This window comes from Oncorhynchus nerka, linkage group LG9b (assembly GCF_034236695.1).
Source record: "Oncorhynchus nerka isolate Pitt River linkage group LG9b, Oner_Uvic_2.0, whole genome shotgun sequence".
NCBI classification, from domain to species: Eukaryota; Metazoa; Chordata; class Actinopteri; order Salmoniformes; family Salmonidae; genus Oncorhynchus; species Oncorhynchus nerka.
Window position 1 is genome coordinate 25,087,171 of NC_088424.1, and position 16,835 is coordinate 25,104,005.

A 16,835-nucleotide genomic window follows, 5' to 3' on the forward strand; every position below is an offset into this window, starting at 1 on the left:
ACATTTTACAGGACAGTACAAAAGATGCCAGATAATAGCTCAGCACAATTAATGAGAGCAATAAAGGCTCAGTGTAAACGACCTACTATTGGAGCCAGGCGTTGTGGTTCTGTAACAGGGATGTTTATGTTGGGTGGTTTCAGTGGGTCGTGCCAGATAGATCTGCGATCAGATAGATCCCCCACAGGCTGCATGTTTGTTGTTCTGCTTTGTTGAAAATCCAGATGCGTGTGTTGACCTGTGTATTCTCGCTCTGCCTCCTTTCCTCTCTTCTCCCTTCCTTCTCTCTCTACCCCCTCTCTCCTTTCCGCTCTTCTCCCTTCCTTCTCTCTCTACCTCCTCTCTCCTAATTTCCTCTCTTCTCCCTTCCTTCTCTCTCTACCCTTATCTCTCTACCCCCTCTCTCTCCTAATTTCCTCTCTTCTCCCTTCCTTCTCTCTCTACCCTTATCTCTCTACCCCCTCTCTCTCCTAATTTCCTCTCTTCTCCCTTCCTTCTCTCTCTACCCTTATCTCTCTACCCCCTCTCTCCTAATTTCCTCTCTTCTCCCTTCCTTTTCTCTCTACCCTTATCTCTCTACCCCCTCTCTCTCCTCATTTCCTCTCTTCTCCCTTCCTTCTCTCTCTACCTCCCCTCCTTTCCTCTCTTTCTATCTTCCTATGTCACAGTGCTGTGAGGGACTCGAGTGGCCGCTCTGATGTGCGTGATGCCATGGACGCCATTAAGGCCTACAAGAACATCACAGATGCAGTCAACGCTGCAGAGAAGGCAGCCAAGGAGGCCAAGGATGCAGCTGACAAGGCCCTCAAGGTCAGTTCACAGTCCAGCCACTAGACCCTTATCACAGAGATAATGAATCATCAGCACCTCAACTTTTATGTGGCTTTGCTTTACCTTCTGTTTTAACAATATTCTTAAACTTCTGTTATTATTTTGCAATATAGGATGTGAAGAAAGAGGACCTGACAAAGAGAGCTAAGAATCTGAAAGACAGCGGGAACGACCTACTGAGGGAAGCAGAGGATGCAGAACAAGATCTCAAAGGTATGTTGCTATAAGTTCTAATAGAGTTTTTAGAGTTGGCAGGGAGCCAACCAAATATATGTGGCTTAAATGACTTTGAACTGAACTCTGGTTTGACTCCACAGAGGCCTCTGATCACCTCACAGCCCAGGAGAAACGCCTGAAGGACGCAGAGAAGAAGAAGAAAGCATTGGAGAAGGACCTTATGGACGCTCAGGCAGAGCTGAACAACATCGTGAGAGGTAAACCGGCTCAGATAGTAGGAGGAAGTCTGATAGATCAGCTCAAATTATAGAGAATTACTGATCAATGGAGGAATATACCCCTCTCCTCCTTCCCTCATTCCCTCTCTTCTCTCCTCCCGTCAGATGACATAGGAGACATGTTGGACGAGGCGAAGAGCAAGGCAGCGTCAGCCAATGATACGGCTAGCACCACCATGGACAGACTGAATGCCATCAGAGAGGAAGTGGATAAGATCAACGTCATGCCCTCCGACTCCAACCTCAGCAGCGTCATGGATGATGTGAACAAGTCAGGTGAGGGATCACTCCACTAACATACGTCTGCATAGGATGGAGGGAATATACACCCGTAGACAGGGCTTCCTTGTAAAAAGAGATTTCTATCCTGAACCAATGAGACTCACCTGGAAAATAAAGGTTGAATTAATACTACTTGTCTTATTTGCTGATATTACCATGCATGTACAGTACTGTATGTACAGCAATGTTTGTCCACTCTGTGCCTGTTTTGTACAGGTGTAAAATGGTTAAAAGGTCTAACTATACTCTCTCTCTCTCTCTGTATCTCCCTCTCTCTCTCTCTCTCTCTCTGTATCTCCCTCTCCCCATTCCCTCTCTCCCCATCCACAGTGAAGAATCTGTTGAACACAATCCCGTCTCTGCAGGATAAGATCTCAGAGGTGGAAGAGCTCAGCTCTCAGCTGTCCCCCGTCACCAACATCTCAGAGAACATCAAGAGGATCAAGGAGCTGATCGAGCAGTCTAGAGACGCAGCCAACAGGGTAAGAACAGAACACACACACACACACACACACCCCACCAGATATGCCCACTGTGTATGACCTATTCCCCTTCCATTGGCCATATAGTATACAGGTGAAAGGATTACAGGTCTAGGTCTTGACAGAGGCCTTTGGTGAATATGTACCATCATTTGTTATTCCCATAAAGGAAAACAATGATTTAACTTTACACTGCTGATTCCTTTAACCATGTACAACCTCTCTCCTCATCTCCTCCCCCTGTCTCTCCAGATTGTGGTCCCTATGAAGTTCAGTGGTGAGGGCCATGTGGAGCTGCGTCCCCCCAGGGACATGGAGGACCTCAAGGCATACACTGCCCTGTCCCTGTCCTTGCAGAGACCAGTGAACCCCGACATCGGCAGAGGGGATGGAACACGCAGACGCAGACAGGACAGCACCACCACAGATAAGGGAGACATGTTCGTACTCTACCTCGGCAACAAAGACGTGAGTAGACTGGACAGCACTTGGGTTGCAAAAGGAGGGTATATTATCTAAAACCTTCAAAGTTTACAAGTAAACTACCAAAATGTTGGTATCTTTCAAGGATTTTATGTAATCTATCACAAGACATCTAGTTGCCCTTTTGGGTATTTCAGATTATCACAGGTGTCTGTAATTATCTCTGGCCCTCTGTGTGGGATTATCATATGAAAATATACAAAATAATCATTTAAAATTATTTAAAAATAGAATTACAATACTGTAAAATATTATCCTAAATATAAACCATCAACTTAGTGGATAACAATGTTGTTTAATATGAGTGTTTCAGCATGAAATATTATATATATTTTTTAATATTTTTTTTTTAACTTTGATTTATTTGACTATGTCAATATGTATTTGAAGTCCATTTTTGGTCCTGAAACTGGTGGCAGTTGTGAAAAAATAAATAGTTGGAATAGTTTTCTCTCTTGGACCATGTGGTCTATCTAAATGAAACTCATTGACAGTGTGGACACATACCTTTTTTCTAAGTTGTTCAAGTATATATTACCAAAGTTACGATAGATTGCCATAGATTTTCTGTTAATTACCAAAATTACTGAAGGTTCCGGTAACTTTGGTAAATTACCAGCAGCTTTGTTGCCCTAGACAAGACACAACCTGGCCCTTGTAGTTTCTTGTTCTCCTAACTGGATGGTATAGATTTGGCCATTTGCTTTATGGTCATAAAACTCTGTCACTTCAGTCGCCATCCTCCTGATACATTTGAGTCATTTAGCAGACACTCTTATCATTCTTTCTCATACTGCTCCTGCGTGGGAACCCTGCTGTTGCAAGTGCCATGCTCTACCGACTGAGCCACACTAGATCCTGTTATATAGGATCATTTGTATACTTCTCCATTGAAATAATGGCACCGTATACATTTGACAGTTTGCTTGTGGTTGGAAATGCTCCCACTGATGGTCCTCACCTCTCTTTTCCACAGTCATCTAAAGACTACATTGGCATGGCCCTGAGGAAGAATGTGCTGTTCTGTGTGTACAAGCTGAGCGGAGAAGAGTATGAGATCAAGACAGACCACATTACTAGGTCTCCCTCTGAGCCGGCATTCTTTGACAAGGTGGACCTGCACAGGTAAAACCATACCTTCGTCCATCTCAAGTCTTAGGAATTGGAAAGGTTATTTGAGTGACTAACCCTGATCTAACTTTGACCTTTTTTACAATCTCTTAGAATTTACCAAGACGCACAGGTGATCCTCACCAAACTGTTCACATCTAATGACCCGGACCCTCCTCAGACCAGCAGTAAGCAGGGAGAGCTGACCAGGAACCTTCTAAACCTGAACCATAGTGACGTGGTCTTCTATGTCGGGGGCTACCCCTCCAACTTCACTGTAAGCAACCCAAAACATTAACTGGAAATGAACATTTCAGTTCCTAGGTGACAGTACTATTCCTGACTATTGAAACATTCTCAAACAGTCTTATTATACCTGAATATGCTTTGTTTCTATAGCCTCCAGCCTCCCTCAACTACCCAAACTATAAAGGATGCATCGAGCTGGCCACCTTCAACGACAGATTCATCAGTCTGTACAACTTTAAGAAGGCTGTCAAGATCAACCTGGAGACTCCATGCAAGAGGTTGGTTTAGAGCTACTGAAAGCCTAATGAGTTATTGACGGGAGATAATGCTTCTGGATCAGAGGACAACAAAGACCAAAGGTCCCATATTCAAAATGCCTCAGAGTCCTTGTTAGACAGTCAATCTAACCTGTCAGTCACAGGTGGTTCAACTATTTACGCTGGACGTGTAACCTTTTCACAGTGTGACATGCTCCTATTCATTTCAACGAAACCTGGGCTTTAGCAGCACGGCTCCGCGAGAGGCTCACACTGCTCAGCGTAAAATTAGGCCGCAGTTCTATTTTCGCGCCTGAGAACACTGCTCGCGCACATCCAGTGTAGCATCTGAAAACGTATAGTTTTCCTCATACCCCAGGTAGTTATGAGTGTTTACATCTTCTAACCTTAACCCTATTCTGATTGAATCCCCTGTGCCCAGGTATATGCAGCCAGTGGTGTTTGACTACTTCGAGGGGACTGGCTATGCCAAGGTGTCCACCCAAGGTGTCATGGTGTCCACCCTCCTCCTGACCCAGACCATCTCCACTCGCTCAGAGAATGGGCTTCTCCTCTACATTGGAAATGAGGTAGGCTACTTATTATTTCTACTGGGAAACATTTGGTGTGGTAAAGTTGATGACACTTGAATAGCTGTTGAAATTCTGTACTGTTGTCAGTCTGTCCACTGGCTGTGTTTAACGTTGCTTGTTTTCTCCTTTTCGTAGTACAACTACTACAGTGTGACGTTCGAGAGAGGCTACGTTGTCATCCACAGTAACCTGCTCAGAGAACCAGCACGAAGCACCACCAAAGTCTTCCCAGTGGTAAATGCAGTTGGCGCTAGATGGGTGGAATAATTTGTCTGTTTGATCCTTTTTGATATTTGGTTAATTGTAGAATTTGCATTGTTTTTGCTTAAATGGTTCCCCCTGATTTTTCCTTCCCTTTAGGATGCAGATTCGGCAGAAGTGTTGATCATCATGGAGTCTAAAGGAAGCCAAGAGATGAAGATCCGTGTAGCAGGAAATGAGGTGGTCAAGGCTAATGTCCAGTACACCCCTGGTGACTATGCAGACTACTACATCGGTGGCCTACCACAAGCCCTGAGAGAAAGGTGAGTGCTTTTCATCCACTTACTAGGAACATTATTATTATGTTTGGCCCATGTTTGGTATTCCATTTTCCATGATCAAACTCTGCCCATGTTACATGGATGTTGAGTAAGTTTTAAATCGTTATTGGTAGTACACTGTTTCCCTAAACCTACACCATACCAGAGGAGTCTAAATAAAATTGTGTTTCGTGTGTTCTCGCTCACAGACACAACATCACCTCCCAGCCACTGAAGGGCTGCATGAAGAACGTCAAGCTCAACAGCAAGTTCCCCAACTTCCAGGAAAAAGTGGGCATCAGCCGGGGCTGTCCCAAGGACCTCCTGGTAAGTCTTCACCTTTCACTAAAGTTTTCAAACGTGGTCAACACAGTAGTCAGTGTTTTCAGGTCAATTTGAATTGAAGGTAGCTAATTCAGGAAGTAATTTGTTGAGTTGATTTTAAACTTTAAAAAATGTTGAAACCTTTGAAATAAATAGATTTTACTTTTAAGTTTATTGATAAGTCATTGAAAATAGACTGCCTTTTTTCAATTATTGAATTCTCACATAAAATCAATACCATGGAATTATATTTTTATTCATACCACTATGATATTTACTTACTGGAAACTATAACTGATACTGTCAGGAAGCCATTTCTGCGTGCCAGTACCGTGTATTTTGATGCTGTAACTGACTCCAGTCCACTGTTAGTAAAAGCATGATAATGTCTCTGTGTTCCAGGCATCTCGTAAAGCAGAGTTCAACGTGGGCAGTTCTCTGTCAGCTGCTCTTAAAGGCTTCAGCCTGGCCAATGATATCACAGTCTCACTGGGATTCAAGAGCTCTGAGAAAGAGGGGCTTCTACTGCAGAACACCGAGTCGGTTAGTAGACTACAACACCCATTTTTCTCTCTCTGACTCTTTCTTTCCCTCCCTCCCTCCCTCCCTCCCTCCCTCCCTCCCTCCCTCCCTCCCTCCCTCCCTCCCTCCCTCCCTCCCTCCCTCCCTCCCTCCCTCCTTCCTTCAACAGTTGCTTTAACAGTTTAGCATTAGGATACAGCAAATGTAAGTGGACTGACTGTTTGTTATCCCCACCCGGTCTCCGACAGAGCATTGGTGCCATCGAACTTGCCTTGGTCGACGGCTACGTGGTTCTGACATTCAAAGACGAAGTTTGGACATCTTTGAAATCAAGCAAGCAGTACCAGGATGGCAAATGGCATTACCTAACTGCCACCAGGAGAGTGTCTCCTCAAAGGTAGAACATCAAACAGTCAAGATAGATTGATAGAAGTCTATGAAAACCACATGTTCGGAAAAAAAAGTGAAATGTTACATTTATCCAGTTCCATGATGGACTGGTGAAGATTGAGACTTACTATATGATTGTTGTGACAGTACAGTACACACTCGCTATACCGATTGGTAACCACTGACACATATACTGTAAGTACCATATATGTGAATGCATGTCTCGTGTTGCCCTACAGTATTGAGCTCCGGATAGATGAGGATGATTTGGGAGGGCAGATAACCTCCGGTTCCTTCAGTTCAAACCCAGACTCTGTGTTCCTGGGGAAAGACACCTTCCAAGGCTGCATCTCCAACCTCTACCTGAGAAGGTAAGCTCATTTCTCTGTGTGTTATTACAATGTCTAACGTTAGTAACAACACAGCAGTAGTAATAGTTGTGATATACATGTAGTGATCATCATGGCTGTCGTCGTAGTTTTATTTATTCAACCTTTATTGAAGCAGGGAGTAATATTGAGACCCTTGTGCAAATGAACTCTGCAGAATACAAAAAATACACATTGAATATGAAATGCAAGTAATTAATTACAACATAACATAGCATAACGTAGAAGTTTATTTTTGCAGGAAGGTTTCATGGTAGTTTTAATGTTGACATTAAACATTCAATAGTTCACGTTTCATAGTGCACTGATGTCCTGATATTAGATACTATCCTGGTTGTATCACCTCCTGAAAGTTGCTGTGTGTGTTGTGTTGTGTTGCAGGCCTGACTCTCTGTACAGAGCAGAAGACCTGAGTCAGTTCAGCTCTACAGGAGATGTGCTGCTAGATATGTGTAGTGCTGACAGACCTCCACAACTGATGCTCGACCGAAACACCTCCAGGAAGGTGAGAACGAACAGTGAACTCAGCTAGCTCAATTTACAACGATTCACTTACAATAATGACCTACCTAACTGATGACTACATTTATTACCAAATAACTTGTGAGACCGTCAGGAAAGCGTCATGTTTTTTTGTATGTTTTGTGTTCGTCAAACCAATCACAATTGTATTTTTTTCCCCTTGTCCTGATGTTGGAACGAGACAATCCAAGTTTCCAATAACATTGTACTATGATTACCTACTGTAGCAACAAGCCAGTGGTTGGTGTCAGTTATCACTTCAGCATCTATCCCATGCTTCACATGCATGTTGCGTTTATGTGGCGTTCACAGTGTTTTGTGCTGCTTTGTTTCCAGAGATGAAGAGAAGGACGACCTGCCAACTAATGAGGATGAATTGATATTGACATGAGAAATATGAGCATCTCACACAATGTTTGCACAAGCCCATTGCTATTGTACTGCATGGACATCCACATCATCATGACTACTATTATTAAATACAAACTAACTATTAAAAACAATTATTTAATGAGCATTGTTTCGCTGTTGATTTGTACACTGTTCTATCTTAAGTTTGTTTCATGTTTCATGACAATAAACCCATTTTCTGACCAGTGATTAACAAGCATCTATTAACCCACTCATTCACTATCATCATCAGTCCATTTGGTAACAACCAGCCTGATGTTAGGTCATTGCCCTGCCCTCACTCCTTTTCTGCTCTCCCTATTAACAATGACTAGGACCAATGAACTAATGAATGATCTATGGTCTATACAGAGATACTATCATAATAGGATATACTATCATAATATTATTATACTATGGAATGACAGAGGGTGTATTATTGGAACATTGCACTAGGAATGAACAGTATTAGTTATGGTCTGTGAATACCTGGAATGTATACTGGAACATTACACAGAGTATTGAGTAAAAGCAGTGCATCATTGTCATGCATACGCGGTGTTAGAGTTTGTGTGTGCATCATTGTCATGCATCTCTTACTGTATGCCAGAGGAGGCTGGTGTGGGGAGGACGGCTCAATAATGTTTGCAATTGAGTGAATGAAATGGTATCAAACACATGGATACCAGGTGTTTGATGTGTTTGAGACCAATCGATTAATTCTGTTCCAGCCATTACTATGAGCCTGTCCTCTCCATTTAAAGTGCCACCAGCCACCACTGACTGATGTATGCTCTCTCAAGCATTTTTACCTGAGAACCTTGGCCTCTGTCTATCCAAATGATTTGATCTTCTAAGTCTCCAACAATAAATCAACCACTAAGCTCACTTATCTCTTTCTTTGTGAGCACCTGTCAATCACTGTCACTCTAAACACCTCAGCTCTGTTGATTAAAATGCATTAATAGACCAACTCTTCCCAATGAAAACATGCAATGACTAACAGATTGGCACAACCGTATGCTAGGATTACAATTACGCCCATGAATAATATAATATCCATACAGTTTTGGTGGAGTATTTAAAATGGTGCCAAGCGTGAGTGTCCTATTTGGTTGTTTATAAGCTATTTCTTCATATGCATTTTTATTAATGCAAATACAGTACACGCAAGCAGATCTTTATAATGATTATGTGTATACTAAGAGCATATACATGGCACACACATGTTCAGAGGCAATTATGACGAGGTATCTTGCCAAAAGAATGTATGCCACATCAAAAGCTACACATACTGTCTCCTGCCCTCATTCCTTCACACCTAAACTGAAACAAAACAACAAAATGACAGACTGGGAAGTATCATGTCATTTTTGTGGAGGAAACATGACTTGTGATACATCTCACACATCTTAGAAATGAGAAGATTGTGATCGTGATTCAGGTTTCAGTAAAGAGATGGTGATAATGGGGAAAGTGTGATGGAAAATATGCAAGCCTATCAACAGATCACCATTCAAAGCAGCTTTCACCCCCAAATGGGAGACATCTTTAACAGTTTCTAACTCCCAGAGGCCTACAGTAGACAACAAGGAGGACTCAGGAATGAGAATGGGCTCATAACTGTTTTCTGTGGAACACTGAGTCTCCTTGTTCAGTTAGTTGACCTTGTTCAGTTGGTTGACGTTAAGGTGTCATTGAGCAGAGTGTCATATTCACCAAAGCTCTATATCCTCCAAAATCTGTCTTTGCATTTCAGAATCACATTTCAATTGACTAAGGCAAGTCCCACCCCAGTGCTTTGTTGGAGGTTAATCGCATACACATATTTAAGCCATTGTCTCTAATACTGAGTTCCCGTTTCTCTGTGCCTGTGTGTGTTCTGTATAGGATGGTGTTATTGAGGTGTCAGATGACAGTCTCTCTGTGTGTGCACACCCTGCCCTGGTTGAACATGCTTACCACATTGGGGGCACTGTGAGTAGCCTGAGCTATAGCCTCACTCCCCAGGAACTCCAGCCCAGGTGAGTAGACACGCTCACACATTCTCTCTCTCTCCCTCTCTCTCTCTCTCTCTCTCTCTCCTTACTTCCTTACCTACTTACTTACTTACTTCCTTCCTTCCTGACTCATGTCTCTTTCCTCCACCAGACCTAATTTCTCCCTGGACGTGAGGACCAAGTCTGCCAAAGGCCTGTTGTTCTATGCAGCCACCAGAGGGGGGAGCTCTCACGTGGCTCTCTACCTGTCCAAGGGCAGGATCAGACTGTCAGTAGACAAGAGCAAAAAGATCTTCAACAGGGAGAAGTACAACGATGGAAAGTGGCACTCGGTCAGTGGGTTACAATCTAAGACAATCTGGACTCAGTAATGATGTTTCACGTCATATATTCACAAACAGTTGTCTGCAGTAGTTATTCAGTAGTTTTTCAATGTTTCATGAGAGAAAACTTACCAAATTACTCTGTGGCACTATAATCAGTCAGTGACAGGGATGTACATTTATTTGTCCTCTGTGGTGACCTCACCTCTGCAGGTAATATTCAGCCTAGAGAAGAAGAAGTTCCGGTTGGTAGTGGATGGTATCAGGGCTCAGGGTGGACAGCTAACCACCCCCATGGAATTGATCTCTCCTCTTTACATGGGAAGTGCTCCTGATTCCTTGAACAAAGAACTGAAGGTAGCCAACACACACACACACACACACACACACACACACACACATGGACACCAGTGGAGGCTGGTGGGGGGAGTTATAGGAGGACAGGCTCATTGTAATGGCTGGAATGGTATAAAAGGAACCGAATCAAACGGGGTTTCCATATGTTTGATACCATTCCATTGATTCCATTCAAGCCATTACAATGAGCCTGTCCTCCTACAGCTCCCCCACCAGCCTCCACTGATGGACACACACAGGCACACACAGACACGAACACACATACAGTATACACTCACACCCCCAAAAGTGTATTGTATTTTCTCTTTACTTTCAGTGGAAGCGCCTCCCAAAGCAAAGTGTGATTGGCTGTGTGCGCAACTTCAAGATGAATGGCACTCCCATGCCAGAACCAACCACCAATCATGGTGTTGGTCCCTGCTTTGACGGACAGGCACAGAGTGGGGCCTACTTCTCAGGAAGAGGGGCATATGTCATTATCAGTGAGTAGAAAACAAAATATTGAGATTGGTAATATGGTGCAGGATAATCTCCATTAACCCAGAAGTAAAATCTTGCGTAATTTGGTCAACTGCGTGATTAACTTCTGTGTTCATACGTGTTAGAAATGTTGAGTTCTGGCAAAAAAGGAAGTCTCCACCCTCGCAAAAGTAAAATCTCAGCCAAAGCTTCCCCTCCGATCCGTGTGGGCACACGCGCCAAGCACTCAAGGCGAAGCAGTTCAAGCTTTGCCTTCACCCAATTCTCATATGTTTAAATAACCAGTGACGAAAACCCCACAACCAGAATTACTGCAGCTCGTTATCTCACACATCCCATTCAGTCCCGTCAGATTCTTCAGTCTACACGCTGAGTCTGCCCACGGGAGATTAGGTGCATGATGAAGATGAGAATCATAACAACGATGAGGCTGATGATGATGTCTTTTCCAGATGATTCCTTTGTTGTGGGCTCCAGCTTTGAGGTGGTGTTTGACATCCGTCCCAGGAGTCTGACTGGTGTTCTGCTCCATGCGGGGGACTCCAGCAGGCCTCGCCGTGGGCCCAACACTGGACACCACCTCAGCCTCTACATGCACAGAGGCGAGGTGAGCCTGCCCTGCACTATGCTGTCTGGACTGGGCCAGTCACAGCCTTGAAATTGTTTCCTTGACACATGATTCCTTGGACTAGTTTGACCCCTCAAGTGCTAGATTTGACCTTTCAAGCTGACCTTTCAGACCTCTCAAGGGTTACATTTGACTTTCAAAGCATTTAAAACGTGATTCTAGTTCAGGCTTGCCTTGCAGACACTGGTACCTGAGCAGCCATAAGTCTGTTGTGCAGTGTTGTGATGCACATGTGTTTCTCCAGGTGGTGGCACGGGTGAACAATGGAGCAGGTGAATTCAACGTGTCCGTCCAGCCCAAGCAGCCCTTGTGTGACGGAATGTTCCACAGAGTTGCAGGTACAACTTTAGTCATAACATTTTATAACGTGCCTCTATTCAACTAGCTAGCTACAAATTCATAGTAATAAGTATATTTAATATGTAATAAGTGACGCCCATGGGGAATGAGTGTGTTTGTGTGTGTTTCTCACTTCAGTGATCAAGAGGAACAATGTTGTGGAGATGCATGTGGACACCGAGGGTGACCACAAAATAGGACCGTCCTCCTCGTCCTCTACTCTAACCAAAGACCCTCTCTATGTAGGCGGCATTCCAGGTAGGTACTCTGGAGGAGAGGACACTGGATTTAAAACTACATTCAAACTCTTTCAGACCTGGAGTCCACTGTAATGAAGCCCCTCTTGTATTTTACACAAATAATAACCTTTACATCCTATAGGACGGTGAATGATAGATCAGAGATAGAATCAAATATATAGTCACACTGAATTTAGACTCCATCACTATTTTGCCTCTTGAATACAGTACTGTATCTGACTCTTCCTTGTGCAGAGACGTCCATGCACCTGACCCTCCCTGTCACAGAGTCCTTCGAGGGCTGCATCCAGAACATGAGGATCAACGAGGACCCGGTTTCCTTTGAGAAGCTCTCTGGGGTGTTCGGTCCAGTCAACCTCAGAGAGTGTCCTGCTGAGTAGAGTCTAGTCCATGACCACATCCTGGGATGTTCACTGTCTACTGGCTGCCATGTGCAATCTAATCTAAAGACAGAGAATGTGTGTGTGTGTGTGTGTGTGTGTGTGTGTGTGTATGTTCATGTATGTTGCTCTGTATGAGGAAACTAAAGATAAAGAGAGATGAGCTAGTCTGTAGTGTTACACTATAGTATATTTATTTGGTGATAAATGTGTTCATTATCACCATCTTGTTATTGAATATATTCTAATGTTGTACCATCTGGGTTAGACATGTCTGTTTCACCCCATTTAGGCTCTTCCTTTGTGCTTCCTGTCCTCCTCCCCCATAGTATATAAAAGCTTTCCTTAGATTTTTAGAGTGGATGTGGTGTGTGTTTGGTCAGTATTGCATCATGGCCAGCAAATTTAAGCAACCCTGCACTTTTAAAAAACAAATGCCATGTTGACCAGTTAACAAAGAAAATGTCAGTCACAACAATGGACTCGATTTAAATGACCATTCTGTATCTCTTGTGACATGTAACTCTGAACTGATCCATTTTTGTATGTAGGGCCTACTATAATTGCATTGGGATATTTCTTTATGTGAATGTTGTCTTTCAGAATAATTTTTAATAATCAATATGGATTCGGGAATAGTCAATTCTTGGTGAAAATTCTTGGGGTGGCAAGTAGCCTAGTGGTTAGTGTGTTGGACTAGTGTCCAAAAGGTTGCAAGATCAAATCCCTGAGCTGACAAGGTAAAAATCTGTCTCTCTCTCATTGAAAATAAGAATTTGTCTAGTTAAATAAAGGTTAAAAAGCAAGACATTTTCCCTCAATAGATTAGTCTCGAAAATGATATTCAACCGAATTGGGACCACTGAGAAATGTACAAAACTAAAAAACTAAATATTTATTTCGGTTTTCTCACATACAAGTGGATATACCTCAGACTAAGCTATGTATATAATTGTGTATAATACTTGATTACTATTTTCCATAATGAAACATTCAGTGCAAATGTATTCACTGTTGGCAGATACACCAGCTACCATTTACTTTACACTTGGCCACCCTTTATTGTACATGTATGCATTCCTACCTTTTGACCACTGATATCATTCAACATTTGTGAGTGGGTTAATCATGTCTGTCCATCTGTCTGTCTTCATTGCCTATTTATGTCAGTTGTGAATGCTTGTAATTCTTTTGAACTTGGTGTTTAAATTTTATGTGTAACCTTTTAATAAAATACAGCAGACAGCATGCCCATATCCAATATTAAAGTGTTTTGGGTATTATTTTGTACATTATGCACATGAGTTGATATATAGAATATAGAGCATATTACCCTCTCCCTGATGTTTTATATATATATATATACCTGCTGGAGCCAGACAGTATTGGAAATGTTGGATAATTAGTGCTTCTCACATGTGCACACTTAACGCTCATTGGCTAGTCCCTGTCGACAAGAAAAATATGATCGCGCAGCGTTTCTATTTCGGCACGTACCCCGACCAAGAGAAAGGCGGACATACAAAGGGGTGAAGAAAACGATGTAACTCAACGGTATTGTTGTACCGCAAACACTTTTTGCTAGAATTAAAGTATTATTTATAAGAACATGAAATAGCCGTTGTTAGTTCGAAGTGGGTGGTGCTGGCAGGCTACTGTACAGCAGTTGCAACGAGACGAGGTGCAGTGCACACCTCCCCCACAAGTCTAGCCGCTGTCACTTCCATTTCACCGGTGTGTTTTGGTTCGATAGGCGGTGCGCGCTGACAATTTGTCAATCCGTTGTCGACACTAAATAGACGGGTTGTGATCGATGGCGAAACCAGAACCAGCCCAGCAACATGTGGAGGAGAAAGCGGAGCAGATTGACGACGCAGAGTTGGCATTTAAAGGAATAAACATGCTGCTCAACAACGGATTCAAGGAGAGCGACGATCTGTTCAGAAAATACAGGTCAGACGGTCCCGTTCCGTAAATAATGAGATGATAGACTATCACTGTAATTGGTTCATTAATTTAGGAAATATTGAAATTGAGGAGCTATCATATTTTGTTCCGTGATCTGTTTATTTTTTTCGATTGTGCAAGCCCACGTGAAACAGATTATTATAGGCTAATGTGTTGCAATGTAAGTTAACTCATGAGTTTCACGTTTCAATCACCTACTACAGCAACCGCTCTAACAAATTACATCTTGACATTAGGTTCCAAGTGGCCCATCCAAGTGTGCAAGATCACAATGGGGACTCAAACTGTCCCTCATCAGCTGTCAGTGTGCATTGGTGCTTAAACACGAGACAAAAAATAAATCACATTTTAGTCATTTGGGCCAAATTGTCCCTTTTTGACTAGTATTTGTGCCTACACACGTGGTATTCTGTGTGTGTGTGCGTGCTTGCACACGAGTCCAAGTACACACACACACTTTTATTGGTGTATCCTCAAGCAGACCAAATAAGGAGGGTGCAACCAAGGGAACCTACACATCTCATGACATACTGTAGCCATGACTCAGTGAAGTGTGAAAGTCGTCCATTACACAGCAGATAGCAGCAAAGCACCTTCTTCCTCTAAGTCTCTCCCACCCCTGCAAGCTCTCTCTCTCCCACAGAGCTCTGTCTGTTTGTAGACACCTCTTTCTCTCTGCTCACTTGCTCTGTCAATCTGTTAAATACCTTATGTTGTTTCTCCCCACAGCTAGCTTCTTATACACCTCACTCTTGTCATGCTAGATCATTTAATTCAGTGTTTGTTTGTAGTTCTGTATTCTGAAACGTTTCCCTTTTCCCCTCAATGCAAACTCTTGACTCCAAACACATTCGCAATAGTTTACATCAGTATCAATTCACTATTCTGCTATTTTGAGAGGCTTGTTGTGATGAGCAAGCCAAACTGGACTAGACATATACAGTGAGCTACAAAAGTATTGGGACAGTTACACAATTTTGCTGTGTACTCCAGCATTTGGATTTGAAATTATACATTGATACACAAGTGCAGACTGTAAGCTTTAATTTTTGGGGTATTTTCATCCAGATCGGTAAACCGTTTTGGAAATTACAGCACTTTTTGTACGTAGAGCACCCATTTTAGGTGACCAAAAGTATTGGGACAAATACACTTATGTGTATTAAAGTAGTCAGAAGTTTTTAGTATTTGCTCCCAAATTTCTAGCATGCAATGATTACATCAATCTGGTGACACTGGATGTGCTTGCTGTTTGTTTTGGTTGTGTTTCAGATTGTTTTGGAGTAACTTATTGTAAATAAAATAATATGTTTCTATATACTTCTACATGACTGTGGATGCTACCATGATTACAGATAGTCCTGGATGAATTGTGAATGATGCAAAGGATCAGAAACTTAGTGATACATATCTGGACATTTTTCATGGGAAGTTACGCCCTGGAATTTGGGGAATTTAGCTTAAATTCATTAAAAAGGTTAGCTTACAACAGTGGACCTTTTTTTTGTGGGATACACAAGGCAATTTTAGACCTGGTGGCATATTGTGGTTATTCTATCCCCAATTCAATGGAATTGCAACCCTCTGCATGTACAGTGCATTCTTCCATCACATGTACAGCTGATTCTCAAGATCTTGCACACTAATGAGATGCTATTGAGCCCACACGACTAAACTGTCTGAGCCAAGGACGACATGCTCTCTGGTAAGTTTTGAATACAATACTGGGTGGGGTGAATATATTTTACAAGACAAACATTATTTTTTGTTAACTAGTAAATAGTAGCCTACAGCAAAGTGTTTAAATTAGTGATGCACCGATATGACATTTTTGTCGATGATATCCAATCTTTTCCTTGCTAAAAAACCGACACCCATAACCAATATTAAAAAAATTACCGGCCTTTTAAGCATTCTAGTACAGTTAAATAGTTAACACACACACATGGACGCAGTGGTCTAAGGCACTGCATCTCAGTGCAAGAGGCGTATCGACAGTCCCTGGTTCGAATCCATGCTGTATCACATCCGGCCGTGATTGGGAGTCCCATAGGGCTGCACACAATTGGCCCAGCGTCGTCCGGGGGAGGCCGTCATTGTAAATAAGAATTTGTTATTAACTGATTAACTGACTTGCCTAGTTAAATAAAGGTTACACACACACACCACACTGACCAAAAAGTTATTTTTTTGTTGGCATTTAAGTATGTCCCCATTTACCAGTAAAATCATAATCAAAACCAATTTCTTTCACTTACTTGCTGTGCTGTTTTGTTGTTCAGTCGTTTCATTCTCAACCA

At 42.5% G+C, this 16,835-nt stretch overlaps 2 protein-coding genes across 4 annotated transcripts in view; both read left to right on the forward strand.

Annotated features, from left to right (window-relative positions):
* LOC115114499 (laminin subunit alpha-3-like) overlaps positions 1-13,835 on the forward strand; it is a 114,230-nt gene extending 100,395 nt beyond the window's left edge. For 2 of the 3 annotated variants that reach the window (XM_029642778.2, XM_065013455.1), the window contains exons 51-75: positions 669-810; positions 945-1,044; positions 1,149-1,265; positions 1,392-1,562; positions 1,899-2,050; positions 2,303-2,518; positions 3,510-3,658; positions 3,758-3,920; positions 4,043-4,170; positions 4,592-4,739; positions 4,878-4,976; positions 5,103-5,266; positions 5,473-5,590; positions 5,990-6,130; positions 6,358-6,506; positions 6,739-6,870; positions 7,270-7,393; positions 9,691-9,824; positions 9,952-10,132; positions 10,337-10,480; positions 10,797-10,962; positions 11,413-11,567; positions 11,833-11,926; positions 12,066-12,185; positions 12,422-13,835. In XM_029642778.2, the coding sequence (XP_029498638.2) occupies positions 669-810; positions 945-1,044; positions 1,149-1,265; positions 1,392-1,562; positions 1,899-2,050; positions 2,303-2,518; positions 3,510-3,658; positions 3,758-3,920; positions 4,043-4,170; positions 4,592-4,739; positions 4,878-4,976; positions 5,103-5,266; positions 5,473-5,590; positions 5,990-6,130; positions 6,358-6,506; positions 6,739-6,870; positions 7,270-7,393; positions 9,691-9,824; positions 9,952-10,132; positions 10,337-10,480; positions 10,797-10,962; positions 11,413-11,567; positions 11,833-11,926; positions 12,066-12,185; positions 12,422-12,567 (3,553 nt within the window). In that variant the 3' untranslated portion in view covers positions 12,568-13,835. Of the gene's footprint in view, positions 1-668; positions 811-944; positions 1,045-1,148; positions 1,266-1,391; positions 1,563-1,898; positions 2,051-2,302; positions 2,519-3,509; positions 3,659-3,757; positions 3,921-4,042; positions 4,171-4,591; positions 4,740-4,877; positions 4,977-5,102; positions 5,267-5,472; positions 5,591-5,989; positions 6,131-6,357; positions 6,507-6,738; positions 6,871-7,269; positions 7,394-7,746; positions 7,926-9,690; positions 9,825-9,951; positions 10,133-10,336; positions 10,481-10,796; positions 10,963-11,412; positions 11,568-11,832; positions 11,927-12,065; positions 12,186-12,421 lie in introns of those variants that run through there. The other variant, XM_065013456.1, reaches the window with a different exon arrangement.
* Positions 13,836-14,010: 175 nt separating this feature from the next.
* LOC115114500 (tetratricopeptide repeat protein 39C-like) overlaps positions 14,011-16,835 on the forward strand; it is a 35,695-nt gene continuing 32,870 nt past the window's right edge. The window contains exon 1 of the mRNA XM_029642779.2: positions 14,011-14,520. Coding sequence (XP_029498639.1) covers positions 14,381-14,520 — 140 coding nt within the window. The 5' untranslated portion in view covers positions 14,011-14,380. The remainder of the gene's footprint in view (positions 14,521-16,835) is intronic.